The sequence below is a fragment of the Patella vulgata genome, chromosome 3 (genome assembly GCF_932274485.2).
Source record: "Patella vulgata chromosome 3, xgPatVulg1.2, whole genome shotgun sequence".
Classification (NCBI taxonomy): domain Eukaryota; kingdom Metazoa; phylum Mollusca; class Gastropoda; family Patellidae; genus Patella; species Patella vulgata.
The window spans coordinates 42,884,036-42,903,728 of NC_065881.2; the positions used below are offsets into that span (position 1 = coordinate 42,884,036).

Consider the following 19,693-nt stretch of genomic DNA (forward strand, 5'->3'; position numbering starts at 1 on the left):
ACTGAAACAAGGGCCTCAACTCTGGATGTAGTCTACAGAAATTGTTGAAATTTGACAGGCTTTTTCGTTTTACTGATTGAAATAATGCATATAAATTTTATACAGATAGGATAATCACTTTTGTCATTCAAATGTTCACAAGGTTCACAAAGTAAAACAAGGACCATAAGTCTAGAGGTTATTGACCGAAATTGCTGAAATTCAATAGACCTCTTGTTTCACAAATTTAAATGATGCATACAAAAATTCCATACATATCGGATGCTAACTTTCATCAATCGAGTATTAACAAGGTTGAACAAAGTAAAACAAGGCCATTACTCTAGAAGTAATTATTGTAAATTGCTGAAAAACGATAGGCTTAATCGTTTCACTAATTTAAATAATGCATATAAATTTCACAAAGATCGGATGATAACTTTGGTGTTAGAACGTTCACAAGGTTTAATAAAGTGAAACGAGCTATAATTCTAGACATAATAAACAGAAATTGCTAAACTTAAATAGAATTGTTCTTTTTACTAACTTAAATGGCACACATAAATTTCATACAGATCGGCAGATAACTGTAGAATTTAGAGGTTAGAGCGTTCACAAAGTTCAACATAGTGAAACAACTCTAGAAGTAATAAACGGAAATTGCTGAAATTCAATAGGATTCTTCTCTTTACTAATTTAAATGACACATGTAAATATCATACAGATTGATAGATATCTTTTGATGTTAGAGCGTTCCCAAGGTGCAACAAAGTGAAACAAGGGCCATAACTCAAGAAGTAATTGACGGAAATTGCTGAAATTCAATAGGATTCTTCTCTTTACTAATTTAAATGATGATATAAATTTCATACAGATCGGCAGATAACTTTTGATGTTAGAGCGTTCCTAAGGTGCAACAAAAGTGAAACAAGGGCCATAACTCTAGAAGTAATTGATGGAAATTTCTGAAATTCAATAGGCTTCTTCGATTCCACTAATTTAAATCATACATATAAATTTTACAAAGATCGGGTGATAACTTTTGGCGTTAGAGCGTTCACAAGGTTCAATAAAGTGAAATAAGGGCCATAACTCTAGACATAATAAACAAAAATTGTTGAAGTTCAATAGGCTTCTTTGTTTCACTAATAAATTTGAGAAAAATCAGATGATAACTTTTGGCGTTAGAGTGTTCACAAGGTTCAATAAAGTGAGACAAGGGCTATAACTCTAGATGTATTTAACAGAAATTGCTGAAATTCAATAGGCTTCTTCAATTTCACAAAGATCGGATGATATAACTTTTGGCGTAATAGCGTTCACAAGGTTCAACAAAGTGAAACAAGGGCCATATCTCTAGACGTAATGAACAGAAATTATTGAAATTAAATAGGTTTCTTCATCTCACTAATGTAAACCACATATCAATTATAAAACAAACGGATATTAACTTTTGGAGTTAGAGCGTTCACAAGAAATTGTGGACAAGGACCGACGCACGGACAGGGGCGACGGCAAGTCGGCAATATACGTCCACATTTCCATGTAGGCGTATAAAAACTACCATTGAATCAAAATGGTAAAATATATGACAAGACTTTAAAAAAAAAAAAACAACCTTCCATTCCTTTTATCTTTTTATCATATGACATTTTGAAATGAACAAAACCTGATTTTAAATTACATGAAAGAATAAAGATAGGTTGCCAGGCAACGAAACATACGCCCACAGCAGCTAAATCGTCATGACAGTCAACAAGAGTTGTCGCTTATTTTTACTTTTTTCGGTAATGAAACATTTATAATACACTAAAATCTGATTAAGGGTAACAACTCATTAAGTAATTAAAAGAAAATCATCAAAGAGATCAAGGGCCATAACTCTGGCAGTAATTATCGGAAATCGCTGAAAATCAATAAGCTTTTTCGTCTCATGACCTTAAACACTGTGCATAAATTTAAAGTCAATCGGATATTAACTTTAGCCTCTAGAGCATCCACAAGATTTTTCAAAGTGATCAAGGGTCATAACTCTGGCAGTAATTATCGGAAATTAGTGATATTAACTTTAGCCTCTAGAGCCGGACAGACGGACGGGAGCGACGACAATATATGACCACATTTCAATGTGGGCATATAAAAAGGACAACGACCAGACCAATCTTATTGACCATCTGCTAATGTTGAGTCATTACAGTATCTAGACAAAATGTCAGTCTGATTATATAGAATGTAAGCTTACTAATTTGTAATAGTTGTCATTTGATTGCAGACTTAATTTGTCTATGTAATTATAAATAGTATTACTTGATTAATTAGTAATTATGGTACATGTAAATATAATTATCTCTGTATTAAAGGGACAATAACACTCTTGCTGGCTTGACAGCTCCAGAAAATAAAAAAATAGCCTTATTCTAAGTACTATGTGTTAGTGTCCTACCTGTTGTGTAAATTATCCATTAAATCCTATTTTACTTGTCCAGAGGGTTCAAAAATATTTTTAAATCCAAGTCACATTTGAAAAGCTTTACGTCAGGCTTTTCAAATCGTTTAGTTGAATTTTTCCAATTTTTTAAATTAGGTGTGTTAAGATGAAATTTGTATCATCAATTAATTGGAATATTGTAAAATAGTGCAATTTGTTGACCAGAATAAAGATTGGGACATATTATTCATTTACAACAAGAGTGGAATTGAGCCTTTTAATGGAACATCACCAAGTTTTTTGCTAGCTGCTTGAATAATTTAAATAATAATAAGTTTAGTTCATATCCATTAAATAACTTTGGAGATATGGTCACTGAAACTTCTGACATAAACTTAACAAGTCTGAGGAGGCAAAAAATGACTGACAAGTAAATAATTCCATTTATGAGTTACAGATGAACAAATATTTGTTGATGGCCATAATACAGTGTGTTTGTGTTTTTTTTTAATGCACCGACAATTACCAGTAATGTGGTTAAAGCAATGTAATAGGTACATGTCTCATCAAACCATCTTTTATAGCATCGAATGTCAAAGTTTATGGTTGGCATCTGACCCCTGTGTGACTTTTCTTGCTCTAAAAATTGCAGTTCTTGTCAAGATTGTATTAGAATTTGCAGTTATTGTTTATGACAGAATAAAGCTATTGCAGACAACGGATGGACAGGGTTACATATACTACCACAATTCAGTGTGCAAGTTTTAAAATAGAGACAACTGAGGCTTCTGTTATAGGAATATTTTAGAAACCTTTAGATACAACATTTTGCATCAAACATATTTTGACCCAAGGTTTTGGTAAGGTTATAAAGTGCTGTACATTTTTGGCACTCCTGAACAATTCAACAGAACTGAGATGCATCCTTTGAAGTCACCCAAAACTCTCTTGACATTAACTCAGATTTGGCAAAGTAGCCTATCCATTCACAAAGCTTTAAAATGTAATTACTACCTCTATATATAATGGAAAGTAATTATTAATATTTGATCCATCATACCTTCTTATCGTTTTCATAATAATATCATATCCATCAGGTCTAGTAAGAACATCTACAGTTAACTTAGACATCGATTAATTGTCAAGTGGCCAAATTTTGTCAGACGCTTCTACAAAAATCCTTAAATCAATACTTGCTTGAATTACAGTATCCTTACTCTATAGAGGGTTGTAGCAGAATCCTCAGTAAGCCATACACCAGTTGACACTCTGCCGAGTTCTTGCTGTAAATAATATACACCCTTGATCAAATCATAATGATGGGTTACATGTTGTAAAATCTATTTGCTTCAATAAAAGATCTTTAGACATACTTATTGTGCCTGTGTATAAATCACATAAATAGGACATTATGATGCAGATTGAGTATGGTAACTACTTTCCTTTTTAAATACTGGTAGATTATTTTTTTCCTAATGCATTTTTATTAAATTCCCGAATATGTAAACAAGATAAAAAGGTAGTGCCCTAAAAGTCAGATCGGAACTAGTACATTCACAAGATTCTACAACCTAAAGCCAGACTAAAGATATCCATGAATGGCTGTAAGTGTAAGTGTTGCTCATCACACAGATTAAGGTGTGGGGGGCGGGGCGGCATACAGGACAAAAAGTATGGGTTTCCCTAATCAACAACCGGACGATTAGGAGTGTCTGCACGTGTGACGTCCAAGGTTGCACGCATACAGGACAAAAAGTATGGGTTTCCCTAATCAACAACCGGATGATTAGGAGTGTCTGCACGTGTGACGTCCAAGGTTGCACGCGTAGATTGAGTGCTTGATGTACATGTTGATAAACTTTATGAAGGGTTAGACATACAACACTTTCTAAGATAAAAATCACGGAAAAAGACGCGGGCAGTGGATAATCAGAGAATTTAATTAGGCTTCGATATTTGTAATAAATAGTCAGCGATAAAGGCAACATTGTCTTTTGTATGCAATGAATTCTCCTCCGACATCGCACCCGTTGTGTCACGTGACACAAACATGACCTCTTTTAATCAAGTTTTTATAGCCGGGGTACACAATTGCGATGTTTTGAGAAGGATTTCGAGCAAAATTATGATAAATTAATTAGTTTGAAAATATATTTTTAGTCCAAATATATCATCAAATCACCCAGTTTGTAACCGGGAATATATCTTTAACTGTACATGACCAAGCTTCTTTATTATACTAATTCAAATAATGCACTTAACTTTCAAGCGGATTGGGTGAAATGTTCATAGGATTCTTCAAAGTTAAAGGAGCTAAATCGCTATTCTTTATCAGTCATTTTTTTCTTTTTTAAATTACACATTTTGTCTGTGTCGGTCATGTGATAGGAAACATGTGAAAAGATAGGTTGCCAGGCAATGAAACATACGCCCACCGCAGCTAAGTCATCCTGGCAGTCAACCAGTGTTGTCGTCTATTTTTTCTTTTGTCAGTAATGAGAACATTTACAGCACATGAAAATCTGAGTAATAACCCATGAAGTAATTATCAGTAAAACATTAGAATTTGTTTTGATTGTTTGTCTCATGACTTTAAACAATTTATATTAACTTTACCCTCAAGAACTTCTACAAGATTTTTCAAAGAGATCAAGGGCTATAATTCTGGCAGTAATTATCAAAAATGGTCGAAATTTAAAGTCAATCGGATATTAACTTTAGCCTCTAGAGCATCCACAAGATCTTTCTAAGTTATCAAGGGCCATAACTCTGCAAGTAATTATCAGAAATCGCTGAAAATCAATATTAACTTTAGCCACTAGAGTGTCCACAAGATCTTTCAACATTATCAAAGGTCATAACTCTGCCAGTAATTATCAGAAATCGCTGAAAATCAATAGGCTCTTTCGTCTCATGACCTTAAACACTGATATTAACTTTAGCCTCAAGAGTGTCCTCAAGATTTTTCAAAGTGATCAAGGGCCATAACTCTGGCAGTAATTATCAGAAATAGCTGCAAATCGATAGGCTTTTTTGTCTCATAACCTTAAACACTGTATAAATTTAAAGTCAATCGGATACTAACTTTAGCCACTAGAGCATCCACAAGCAATTGTGGACCGCGGACTGACACTAATAATTCCTTCCAAGACCAAAAGTTGTTGTGTGAGACTGTGAGAGGATATCTGACAATTCACAAAAAGAATTGACTGCCACTTGATAAGAGAACACGAAAGAAAAACAGAAAAAGTCTGTGCATTACCATGTTTTTATAAGGTATAGAATGAATATAAACAAGGGAATGTACGGACTATTTCTCTTGTGTTCTCTTATCTAATGACATTCAATTACTTTATTGAATTGTCAGGTATCCTCTTACAGTCCCATATAACAACTTTTGGTCTTGGAAGGAATTATTAGGTGAGCAGAAATTTGGCCGTTATCTGTTATCACTCGTCACATCAGTCAGTTATATAGAGGTATGACTCTGTTTTCCTTTGGCGTTTGTCACTTCCGATTCAGGAAACCGGTATTACTCAGCTATTGTAGCAATGATCTCTATGTATAAATTATATTTGGAATGTGTTTAACCAGCTCTATCACATATGTGATAATGACTGGCAAGAATGTGAAAATAACAAGTCGAGCAGACATCTCTAATTGTCAGGTTGCTGGTTAGGGAAACCCTTACATTTTTGTTCTGTATGCACTCCATTACGATCCAGTATTTTTCTAGTAAGATTGGATGTTTCTACTTTCCATACATACCAAAATTACCATACTTTTATTGAAAATAACCACAGGATAAATAATTTTGTGGGAATGTATCTTTATTATACAAGTTATGCATGAAGAAGCCATATACAGGGATAAATAATAATACACAATCTGTACAGGACAGACCACGCTCAGGTCGACCAAGGGCGACAACTCAAGCCCAGGATCGATTTATCCGTACCTTGGCCTTGAGAAATCGTGTCATCACAGCAAATCAGATCTGCGCTCGTCTTCAAACAGACACTGGTGTGAGAGTGAGTGGCCAGACGATTCGGAATCGACTGCATAGGGGTCACCTTCGCGCCCGACGTCCTCGCGTGATCCCTTGTTTGAGAGATCATCACATTCAGGCAAGACGTCGTTGGTGTAGGGATCGTCAACACTGGGATAATCGACGCTGGAGCAATGTGATGTTTTCAGATGAGTCAAGGTTCACTGTTGATTTTTTGGACAGACGTAGGAGGGTGTGGCGTCGTCGAAACGAGCGCTTCCAAGACGTTAACGTCATCAGACATGATCGATTTGGGGGTGGTTCTGTTATGGTGTGGGGAGGCATCACTGTTGCTGGAAGAACGGCTTTACATGTTGTTGCAGGGCGTGTTACAGGCCCGTACTACCGGGACAACATCTTGGCAGTCCATGTTGTGCCGTTTGCACGACGTCATGGCCGCCGTTTCATCTTCCAGGATGACAACGCAAGATGTCACAGGGCCAGGATCGTTACAGGTTACCTCCAACAGAACATCACCACATTACCTTGGCCAGCACTGAGTCCCGACCTCTCCCCCATCGAGCATGTCTGGGACATGCTTGGACAAAGGTTACGTCAACGTCAACAACGTCCTGCCAATGTCCAAGAACTTGCTGCTGTGTTGCAACAGGAATAGGACAATCTGGACCAAAATGACCTTAGACGTCTCATTAGGAGTATGCCACGTCGGATCAATGCTTGTTTGGCAAACAGAGGAGGATTTACCCGTTACTGACTTGGTTGTGATGCTGTGGTAACTTTGCTGTTTGACCCCGGGTATCATTTTACCCTTATAATGGTCAGTCTGTGCCTTACTTAGTCTAACGATCATTTGGAATAAATCGATGAATGTGAACTTCATTTCATTTTGTCATTTGTTTCTTCGTCAGTTTCATTAGGTGACTTTAATAACACTTAAAAATCAAATATCCCCTACTTTTTTTGAATAGTATATAAGGAAATATAAAAAAAAAAGATTTTTGTTGGGTTTTTTTTTTCAAAATACAAACTTTCTCTCTCACTTTTATATACATTAGTTTTTGTAATACACAAACTTTATTAGTTCATTTAATCTTGGAAATCTATTATAATACCCAATTGGATAATATAATGTTATGGTGAACAACAATGCTAAGTATAAATTAAGACTTGCAAGAGACATTTATTATGCAGGTTAATGTAGTAGCATGGACCTTATAATATGGTCCATGGTAGTAGGAATATATAAAAAGATTATTTATAGAGCAATACACGTAAATGTATGATTTGTACAATGGAGTTTAGAAGTTTAAAATTTCATAGTTTTTCAATCTGTGACATTACATGGAGAATGGTATAACAATTTTGTCAACTATAAAATGCTGCATATGCAGATCTCTTTTCTTCCTGAATAGAACATCATCCAAGTGCAGAATCATCCAAATAAACAGTAGAGACTACTGTGGGTCCTGAGGTAAAGCCTTGCATTGGACCAAGTTGTAAATCCAAACAAACAACTATGTTTGCCAACTTGGTCACATCCTGTGGCATAGACCAGTCCATGTTCTGTTTACACCCAGATTACGAGTTGACAACAAAATATTATTTACTTAAAGTTCTCCTATCAATACTGACACATTAGTTCATAATAAAGGTAGGTTGCCATACAACGAAACATACGCCCACAGCAGCTAAATCGTCCAGGCAGTCAACAAGTGTTGTCGCATATTTTTACTTTTTTCAGTAATGAAACATTTATAAAACACTAAAATCTGATTAAGAGTAACAATTCATGAAGTAATTATCAGAAAACCATTATAGAATTTGTTTGTTTTTTATAAAGTTCTGCCCTATGCTAACGCTTAGTATACAAAACTTTTAATATCATGGATTTAGCTGTTCAAGTCATAAAAATTTACTTGTTCGTATCAAGATCTTAAACTCTGTGTATCAATCTGAAGTCAATCAGATGATAACTTTAGCCTCTAGAGCGTCACAAGATTTAATCAATAGGATTCTTCGTGTCATGACCTTAAGCACTGTGTATAAATTTAAAGTCAATCGGATATTAACTTTGGCCTCTAGAGCGTCCACAAGATTTTTTGAAGTGATCAAGGGCTGTAACTCTGGCAGTAATTATTGAAAATCGCTGAAAATGAATAGACTTCTTCGTCTCATGACCTTAAACACTGTGTATAAATTTAAAATCAATCGGATATTAACTTTAGCCTCTAGAGCGTCCACTAGCAATTGTGGACGCCTGATCGACCGGCGAACAGGGGCGACAACAATATACGACCACATTTCAATGTGGGCGTATAAAAAAGTTATAATCAGTGAATCCTTTATTTATGGGGAGTCTATTTCCTAATCCATAAATTACAAAGGTGTTACATACACTGCTTTCTTCAATTGTGTACTAACCTTCACAAGATATACAATCAACCACATTTCAGAGAATCTGTTATTTAATTCTCACTGCATTACAAATATTTCTCATTTGCATTTCCCATTTTTATTTTAAAAAGACAACAGTGGGGCTGATGTCCCGTGCCGAAGTCCCAAAATAAATAGATGAAACATATTAATTAATTGCACATATATACAACTGGCGGTAGTTTTTACTTTGATGTCCATAGCAGTTATATCTCATAACAACCTGTCATGACATCATCATAGGTTGATATATTCGTTCATATCAACCGATGATGACATGACGTCATGACAGGTTGATATTTCATATCAACCGCTAATGACGTCATCTCAGGTCAATATATTCGGCTCATATCAACCGCTGATGACGTAGATGATCGAAATAATACAAAAAAAACCACAGAAATAAATTTTTATTCTTTTGACAATTAAAATTTGTTATGGTACAGTTTCTAACATTCAGGACCGAAATAGTCGACGTACTTATCGACATACATGTATTTAGATCGGTTATCCATGTCTAAGACATCTTTCAGAATTTTCTTTTTGTCCACATTGCGATTATTTCTCCACACACTACAAGACTTGAAAGTATTTATCGCCCAAGAGTTCCTTTGTAAAGTATTTTTGGGTACAGTCCACTTAAAACAGTCGGTCAAATCCTTCTCTGAACATACCGAAAACCTTCAATCATGGTTCACTGTCAGAATTCTTGGAAAAGAATGCCTTTTGGTCCAAATTTTCTGCAGGCTTTGGATAGATCCTCGTCGATATTTGCATTCACATCTATTCCATCGTCAATATGTTGGCTAAAAAGGATTGATTATTCGTCTGACTTCATATTACTATCCATTTTGTTTTTGCTTTCAATTCAATAGTCCAAAATGGCGACGTATAAATAAAAACATGCACGTGATTACTACGGTAATTTTCGCTATTTGGCAGAAACTATCGAGCAATTATCCAATCGTTGTTGCCTTTTAATGGAAGAGCCAATTAAATTTAAGGGTGAAATGGCGTTGTATATGTCGGATATAAACCTACTCTCCCTCGGATTGATATGGTAGAGAACGCCCGCCCGTTCTCTACCATATCAACCTCTGGTAGGTTAATATCCTATACTTATCTTTTTCAAAAGTATGGAGCAATCAAACTGATTATCTAACTTAGTCTTAGCATAAAATGTTCACGATCAAACTCGGTCAAGATTTTGAAGTACGATACCTGGTTGTGAAACTATACACTAAGTTTCATCACTCTCAATCCGTTAGAATCAAAGTTGTCTTGTCCCAAAGCATCAACCAATGAAAGTGCTTAGCTCTGCTTAGCTTTAGAGGGAATCATTGAACTCAGTCAAGACATTCACCTAATGAACATCTACATTAAGTTTAAACATTCTACCTCAATTAAAAGCAGAGTTATGTTCCAAAGTCGTGACCAATCAAATTGTTTATCATTACTTAGCCTAAGCGGAAAATTCTCATCATCGAACTTAGTCAAGGTATTGATATAATGAATCTATACTCGAAGTTTGATCACTCTCACCCAATTAGAACCAAAGTTATGTTCTAAAGTCTAAACCAATACCATTGCTTATCTGTGCTTAGCCTTAGTGGAAAATGTGCATGATTGAACCCTGTTAAGGCATTCACCTAACAGGCACCTACACCAAGTTTGAACATTCTACCTCAGTTAGAAGGAGAGTCATTGTGTTTCAAAGTCTCAATTACATTGAAGTCTCTACTTTGCCTAAGCAGAAAATGCTCAGCATCGAACTTTGTTAAGGTACTGATCGATGTAATGAAACTATACATGAAGTTTCACCTGTATCACTCTTAATTAAAATCAAAGTTGTCAAGCTCCAAAGTTATCGTGTCCTAATGCATCAACCGATCAAATTGTTTCACCACTATCACTCAATTAGATTCAAAGTTGTCAAGCTCCAAAGTCTCAACCAATCAAATTGCTTATCCCTATGCTTACTCTGAGCAGAAAATGTTCCATTATCGAACTTAGTCAAGGTATTGTTGATGTAATAAAACTATACACCAAATTTCATCACTCTCACTTAATTAGAACTAAAGTTATCGTGTCCCAAAGCATCAACCAATCAAATTGCTTATCTCTTCTTACCCTAAGCATAAAATGCTCATCTTCAAACTTCATGAAGGCAATCAAAACTTGGCTGCGCAACTCCATGACCCAAAAACGAGCGAACCACCTGATGGTGTGTGCGGTGCAAAATGACCTCGTTCATGTCTCCAAGATATTCGGTGCAAAATGACCTCGTTCATGTCTCCAAGATATTCATCGAGAATAGTCCCGAAATGACCTTGTCTGTGTCCCTGATCGTAGAATGAACATCTTTGGACGATTCACTTAACTTCATGAACAATTAATATTTGTGCAGCTTTGATGTAGGTACGTGTAGTCAATTTTTCCATATCGTCATCATATTACCCCTAGTTACAGCTTTCATTGAAATAACACTAGTACAGTAAACTGTTCGTATTTATTATTTTGGTTTGGTAATGAAATGTTCCAGGTTCCAGAGTTTGTCCGTCCCCCACAAAAGTTATGACAAATCCACACCCTTGAGTACCATAATCCGTTTCAGTCCCATTTGTTCAAGGTACTCGAAGAACGAGGCTAGACATACACCACAAGTCATGTCAAACAGTGACGCCATATTCTTATCTGGAGAGCATGCACAATAAATACTATTTAGACTGGAATCAGATGCTACCGATTGCCATTCGATTTGATTTGATATTAGAGTAAAAACGGAAACAATTGAATTTAAATCAGTTTATATAACATTATTATATGCGTTGTGACCCATTTGTGTCAATTTCTAGGTCCCAAATATTAATGATTTAGCTCTTCAAGTTTAAAATAACCACCAATTCTATGGAACCAGTAAAATGATAGTCGTAGCTAGGCCACTTGGCCGGTGTAATAATGGAATAAACTTATTCCAAAAATATGAAAAATAAAAATCATGGAACTTCACTTACTCCGTGCCATCAAAGAACATCATATAACTAGAACTAACTAGTAGTAGTAGCCTACTAATAGAAATCAGATATTTTTAACTTGGGCCTATGTGCAGAACATTAAATCATAAGACAAAGTCATAAATTGCAAAAATAGATATTAAGGAAATAGAAAGTAATAGGTAAGGCTAGAAAAGTTACTAAATCAAGATACAATGTAAATAGAGCACAAACCTCGCCAACCTCAGCACTGTTGTTACAGTAATTCCACTATCAGTGACTATAGCTTGTACGGTAGCTATCATATGATATAGAGCTTACTCCCACATCCGTCAGTTATGCCAGCAGACGATGTGTGTTAATAATAATAGCGTTATTTGACAATGACCAAATTATGGAAAATTGATAAATGATAACATTTATTAAAAATGGACCAAACAGTCCTGCTTACCACGAAGTTCCAAATTCTTCATCTAGTAAATTCAGAGTTCTTTCTTCAAGACTCGATTTTCATCGGATGTTAGCACTTGGACGATCTCATTGGTAAATAGGGGTGAAAGGAATATAAAACTTCACACTGCTGTCTCAGGGATTACGGCTGTAAACGGAATGATTGGTCATCTAAGTATCTTGCATCTTTTCTTTTTTTTAAATTCCATATTGCACACTAGATATCCAATACGGAGATATTGGGGACACCAGACACGTTTCCATCTACAAATGAGAGTGTATTTCACTATCAAAAAAAGATGGAGATTAGGCAATACTAGGCCTACCGTAAATGATTATTAAAACAATCTCACGTCAAATCTTGTTGTTTGTTTGTTTGTTGCCTTCATTTTTCTACTCGACTTAAATACATGGAAGTGTGTACTAGACATGGGATGAAATCCTTATACTTATAGGCCTACGGCATTTAATAACTGAACATATGATATAAAACACAAATTTATATGGAAAACAATCACTGGGTTGATTTCACACTATGTAATGTTTCAACAAATTTCTTTTGTAGTTCTCAAGTAAGACTTTTCAACAAGTTCCTCTTGTAGTTCTCAAGTCTTACCCAGTGATTATTTTCCATATAAATTTGTGTTTTATGTTAGACATGGGATGGGATATTCAGGTGAATATATATACTGAATAGATGTTGATTTTAATATTAAATAACTCGTGACAATTTAGCCCCAGTCTAAAACTGGAAGGACACATTAATGTAAAATGTATAGTGATTTGTATTCAATTAAAATAATTATTGTAATTTCTAATCATTTAACGTTCGGTTAAATACTTGAGCAGTCCAAATTAAACGACAGTCGCTTACGCCTGCTTGGTCCATATCTAGACGTTTTATTATTAATTTGTCGTTTGGCAATCGGCTATTACTATAACCTCGTACTTCCACATTGTCTTGTAGGACATGTTTTTTGGGGGTTTTTTTTGTTAATTACAAATGGCACCGAAATCATAGAATACACGACACATGTAGTGAATATCAAATGTTCATCGTGTCTTAAATATTGGATATTAGGATTCCATATTTTCACAAGATAACACAAGTATTGATTGAAATGGGCCAATATTGAATTCAAATTGAGCTTTTAATTTCGAATATTATGGAAATATTGAGGGGTTTGGCGCTTTTAATACAACACAAGGTTCCTTCACATGGAAAATTTTACTGTTTTACTTTGACTCGCAAAGATGTCAAGTACTACGCGTTGTTACCATATGCCTATCTTGTATTATCTATTGTCAATCTGCTCTCACGTTTCAGGCTCTGCGAACATCGGAACTAAAATCGGTTGATACACTAATCAAACCTGATGCAGAGAAATATTTTGTTGAACGTTCCCAAAGTACCGAGTATCTTCCACGTCTCCCAGCATTATCTGAGTGTAAGAATTTTTTTATTATTATTGTTTTTGTTTCGTTCGTTTTTTTTTGTTTTTTGTTTTTTTTCGGGGGGGGGGGGCTGGATTTTGATCCTCTTTTCTGCTTAAAACTAATTGACCTTCTAAATCCAATGTCGTATGTCTAATGGCCGTTTTTCATTAAGATCCATATTAATTATTGTGACATAAGCATAATTCTATTACCCCCCCCCCCCCCCCGAATCATTGATAAACTCTTTTGATGGGCCTCTTTTCAATCCGATTAAATCCAGCCTGGGAGATATTTTGATTTTGTTTTCCTCAATTGAATGTTAAATAATCAATAGAGTATACATGCAGATATTGTCCGAAAAATGCAAGTGATTATCATCGGCTTTTTATACCAGGAGTAAATAACACTTTCAGTGTTTACTCAATGTATATTTCATGTTATGTATGTAAACAAACGGGCTGATGATTTATATAGACTAAATGGCTTAATTCTCTCGGTCACAAACCCAACATGATGATCATTGTATAGATTTTATTAAAATGAATTGCTTTGTGCTCGTTTTTCAGTACTTGTTTCTTTGCATCAGTAGCCTATATCACGAAACAACGGGTCATTAAACGTCACTAAAAATAATAATGTGTACAATTATAATATATCTTACATCATTTTCAGCACTGAACACTGCCTTTGATGAGAAATCGTTGTTCCCGAAATATATTTTGGATTATGAAGCAAAGATGAAAAAAGATCATAATGCTGCTTTAAGTCAGTCGTTGCAGGTATATATAGAGAGAATCTCCTACTAGTCTTTTTGGATATCAAAAAATATCAACACAAGTCGTTAAAGTAGAAAAAAAAACGAGTAGAAGATTTTATTTATCACACTTTCTTACGCGCACAAATAAATAAATAAATATAATTCTTTGGTATAGATTTTATTTTACTGAACCTGATTACATTACGGCGTAGTGATACACCATTTTTGACAGCAAGTCATCCTGCGAACGTTGCAAAGTCGTATATATTGACCCGGTTTTTCCTTTAGTCAAAGCCACGAATCAAACACCTTTATGGTAATTGCGAATTCTCCTCCAACAATATTGATAAAAAAAAAAAAGTAGTTCCTTTTTAATTGACCAATCAAATTCATGTAAAGATATATCTCCTGATGAGATATCGCCCAGTAGATTATCACACAAGCGATATCTACTGTAGAAAGTGTTATTGGGTGATAAATATTGTTACACAATTTTCACACACGTCGACTAACAAATAAATTCCATTATCGTGGTTCAAACGTTGGCCTACGCTTAAACACGTAACCATAACAGCATTCTAAAATCAGAAATTTATTTCATATTGGCCTATATATATCTAGCCCCTCCATTAGTAACTCGATTTTTTTATCGTCAACCTGTTGCGTAATTAGAGGGAATGCGAGTCATTTAAATATAGGCAACCGATTTTATGACTCCTGCTCGATTTTACTTTCAATGGACTGTTTAGATACATACGAGGCCTGGGTTTGAGTTAGCCTTGCGTTACATTGGTGCTACACCATGCTAACTTGTGTTAAACATGTGCTAATACAAAGTAAATAATTTAATGGAATACAATTGCTGTTATTTACTACTGAGAAATGTATTCCATAGAATTCTGCCCCGTGTATATGTTTTTAGCTGTAAAATACACCAAAATATTGCTTGTAACACTTATATCTTTACCTCTATTTCTGGGACTAGGCTAATTGAAAATTTCATTGGATACCACGCCCCATAGTCTTTTTCGGCGACTGTAACATTATGAAACTTATTTTGAAATTAGTTCGTATTTTTCTTGTCCAATTCAGTAACATATCCATATATTATTTTACAGAAGACTAAAACTCTCCGCACCAGTTTTCAAAATATTCTTCAGATGTCTCAAGGAGGAACCTCTTCACCGAGACGAAAAGCTGTTCCAAAACTAAAACCTTTAAGTATGCTCAGAAAGTTATCAGCTATGCAAACAGATTGATTTACTTGGTTTTAACCAAGTAAAAATTACTAATGGGTGGTGGAAACCTAGTCTCTGTTACCCGGAACCATATTGTCTTCGACCTCTCTGTCGACTAATATCAAATCAGTGTGTTTGAGACTAATGCAAACTATACTAGGCCTACATTTTTGTCCCTCAGGGGACTATTAAAATAGGTCTATCCGCCTGTCCGTCCGTCTGTCTGTCCGCCACTTTTTGGGACACAATAAATCTCCTTCTAATTGAGCTGTTCCAAAACTAAAACCTTTAAGTATGCTCAGAAAGTTATCAGCTATGCAAACAGATTGATTTATTTGGTTTTAACCAAGTAAAAATTACTAATGGGTGGTGGAAACCTAGTCTCTGTTACCCGGAACCATATTGTCTTCGACCTCTCTGTCGACTAATATCAAATCAGTGTGTTTGAGACTAATGCAAACTATACTAGGCCTACATTTTTGTCCCTCAGGGGACTATTAAAATAGGTCTATCCGCCTGTCCGTCCGTCTGTCTGTCCGCCACTTTTTGGGACACAATAAATCTCCTAATTGAGCTAGAATGTTCAAACTTTATGTTGGTGTTTATTAGGTGAATGCCTTGGTGGAGTTTGAAGATGAGCATTTTCTGCTTAGGCTAAACAGAGATAAGCAATTTGATTGGTTGATGCTTTGGGACACGATAATTAAGTGAGTGATGAAACTTGGGGTATAGTTTCATTGCATCAATACCTTGGCTAAGTTCGATGATTGAGCATTTTCTGCTTAGGCTAAGTATGTAGATACTTCAATCTGATTGGTCGAGACTTTGGAAGATAATAACTCTTCTTCTAATTTAGGTAGAATGTTGATTGCTCGATACTTTACAAAACGATAAATGTGCAATTGATTAGGATGTGTCATCTAATTATTTTTGGATTTCGCGGGGGACATCAGCCTCACTTTTGGCGTGTTTATCTCTCAGTTTAGGTCGGGACTGTATTCCTCGCTAATTCGGGGAACAAAAGGCGCTTAAATGAGATATTACAAAGCAGAAGGGTGTAACAGATTCTGTTGTGTTATGATCACATATTGTTATATAGTCTCTAACTAGCCTCGTTGAACCAGTAGGCCAGTAAATTTAACAAACAGTAGTGCTGGAAAGTGTTTTAGACGATTGAAAAAACAAAAACTAGTTTAGACGTCATCTTGATCTATATAAGGAGTCAAGGTATTCCAGACAATTAAATAAAGAAAATCTAGGTTAGATATCATCGTGATGTCGGTGTTCATGGATGAAACTTGCCATGAAATCGACCGTCAAGCTTGTTATATAGCCAACATCTAACAATAAATAAGATTGCTGAACAAATTATCATTTTTAAATGAAATGAAATGGGGTTTAACGTCCTAATGTTCAGCTCCGAACTGGGCTATAATAAAAACGGGCATACGCCATACAGTGTGCTATGAGGGAGATTTTGCCCGGACAGCGGCACTACGGCCTACTCTTGTATCGAATTCCAACTTTCAAGGGTTATTTTACGTGCATGCCAATGTGTACACGGCCCCTCGGTTTTTCGTACCATCTGAACGACTAGACAGCTGTCCTTGTCTGGCCCTTCTTCCTGCATCCCTGACAAGGGGGAACCACGCCAGAAAATCTGGATAAACTTTCTCCACCATTGCAGGGATCGAACACCCGACCTCCAGGTCATTTTTAAAATAATCTGAATGAACCGGATAGATATCAATCGAATTCAGGCAAATAAGTGGCGAAAGAGTTATTGGGATTATCGACTATCTACAGTTTAACACCGGTTTTATGTTTGTTTAATCTATGCTACAGCTGTGATATTTACTGGATCATGTTTGATATTTAAAATTACCTGCGATCAATTGTGTTACTCCTACGGTATACAGTTTGTACATTATTATATGTTGAATATATCAGTATTATAATCCTTTTGAGAATTTCCGTAATAATATATTATATTGTTTATTTATGCATATCACTTGTTATTTTGTTTTTTGTTGTTTTTTTTAAATTATGCACACAATAATTGAGATATTAGTTACTTTCTAAAGGGTTAATCTCTCAAATCATTAGTAATGTGTAGTTTGTTGGGGGGGGGGGGGTATTGATAATAACAAGCCGGCCAAATTGGCAATGGCCATAACAGTAACGGCAGTCCAAGGTTAGCATGGGACAGTCTGCGGATGTTTATCACTGAGTATAGTCGGGGAGCTAGCTGACCGTTGTTCCTAAACTCGCGGACAAAATTGACACTATTCCTGACGGATCCACCAAGATAGCCGATGATCAGAATGTGAATTCTTAAGTTTCACCTCCCCTGGGTTTTGGGGCTGTACGCATCCGAAATCGCGGAAACATCGGTGTAATTCAAATTCTTGCAGACAAAGTTAATCTTCGCTAGATATGTTTACGTTGCTAAGGCAAACTTGAAAAGTGCCCTCCAGAACAAAAAATCACCTGGCTTCTGTCTTCAGAACGCCCACTGGCCAATAGTGACCCGAGTACGTAGATGTATTTCAAATATGACGGACAACTTTGATTCCTTTTTCAGCTGATAGGATACGGTCCCAAAGTAAATAAACCACAACTTCAGAACAAATAATCTCCTGGGTTCCTACTCCAGAATGTGTTCCAAGCTGAACACATCACGAAATCCCGCTAGAAGACTTATTTGTTCCAAGTATGGAGGACAAAATTCTTCTTTCGTGAGAATGGTGCCACAAATGACCTATAAATAAAAAGTTCCCTTCATAGTAGAGGAGCTAGCTGACCGTTGTTTCTAAACTCGCGGACAAAATTGGCACTATGCCTAACCGAGGCACCATGATGGCCGATGATCAGAATGGGAATTCTTAAGTTGCACATCCCCTGGGTTTAGGGGCTGTAGACCCCCGAATCCCCCAAAATTCGAATTAATTCAAATTTTGCGGACAAAGCTAATTTTCGCTACAAATGTTCACGTTGCTAAGGCAAACTTTAAAAGTGCCCTTCAGAACAAAATATCTCCTGGCTTCTGGCTTCAGAACGCCCCCTAGTAACCCGAGTACGTAGATTTATTTCAAATATGACGGACAATTTTGATTCCTTTTTCAGCTGATAGGATACGGTCCCAAAGTAAATAAACCACAACTTCAGAACAAATAATCTCCTGGGTTCCTACTCCAGAATGTGTTCCAAGCTGAACACATCACGAAATCCCGCTAGAAGACTTATTTGTTTCAAGTATGGAGGACAAAATTCTTCTTTTGTGAGAATGGTGCCACAAATGACCTATAAATAAAAAGTTCCCTTCATAGTAGAGGAGCTAGCTGACCGTTGTTTCTAAACTCGCGGACAAAATTGGCACTATGCCTAACCGAGGCACCATGATGGCCGATGATCAGAATGGGAATTCTTAAGTTGCACATCCCCTGGGTTTAGGGGCTGTAGACCCCCGAATCCCCCAAAATTCGAATTAATTCAAATTTTTGCGGACAAAGCTAATTTTCGCTACAAATGTTCACGTTGCTAAGGCAAACTTTAAAAGTGCCCTTCAGAACAAAATATCTCCTGGCTTCTGGCTTCAGAACGCCCCCTAGTAACCCGAGTACGTAGATTTATTTCAAATATGACGGACAACTTTGATTCCTTTCTTAGCTGATAGGGTATGATCCCAAAGTAAATAAAATACAACTTCAGAACAAATAATCCCCTGGGTTCCTTCTCCAGAACGGGTTCCAAGCTGAGCACATCACAAAGTCCCGGTATAACTAGTAGAAGACTGATTTGTTTCAAGTATAGCGGACAAAATTCTTCTTTCGTGAGAATGATGCCACGGTTGACCTATAAATAAAAAATACCCTTCAGAAGAGAATATCACCTGGTCTCTGTACTTCAGAACGCCCTCTACTGACCCCGATAGAGAGGGTTATTTCAAATATGACGCACAACTTTGAC

The 19,693-nt window shown here is 36.0% G+C and overlaps 2 protein-coding genes across 7 annotated transcripts in view; one reads left to right on the plus strand and one right to left on the minus strand.

Moving 5' to 3' along the window:
* LOC126814889 (uncharacterized) overlaps nt 1–12,379 on the minus strand; it is a 51,040-nt gene extending 38,661 nt beyond the window's left edge. For 3 of the 6 annotated variants that reach the window (XR_007677786.2, XR_007677787.2, XM_050540330.2), the window contains exons 1-2: nt 12,294–12,379; nt 3,468–3,690 (exon numbers count right to left, since the gene is read on the minus strand). The gene's annotated coding sequence lies outside the window, so the exon portion shown is untranslated. Of the gene's footprint in view, nt 1–3,467; nt 3,691–12,076; nt 12,134–12,293 lie in introns of those variants that run through there. The other 3 variants (XM_050540333.2, XM_050540331.1, XM_050540332.2) reach the window with 3 other exon arrangements.
* The window catches only part of LOC126814884 (WD repeat-containing protein 49), a 59,056-nt gene extending 41,326 nt beyond the window's left edge, over nt 1–17,730 (plus strand). The window contains exons 16-18 of the mRNA XM_050540321.1: nt 13,620–13,740; nt 14,402–14,508; nt 15,605–17,730. Of these exons, the coding sequence (XP_050396278.1) occupies nt 13,620–13,740; nt 14,402–14,508; nt 15,605–15,745 (369 nt within the window). The 3' untranslated portion in view covers nt 15,746–17,730. The remainder of the gene's footprint in view (nt 1–13,619; nt 13,741–14,401; nt 14,509–15,604) is intronic.
* The last annotated feature ends 1,963 nt before the right edge of the window (nt 17,731–19,693 follow it).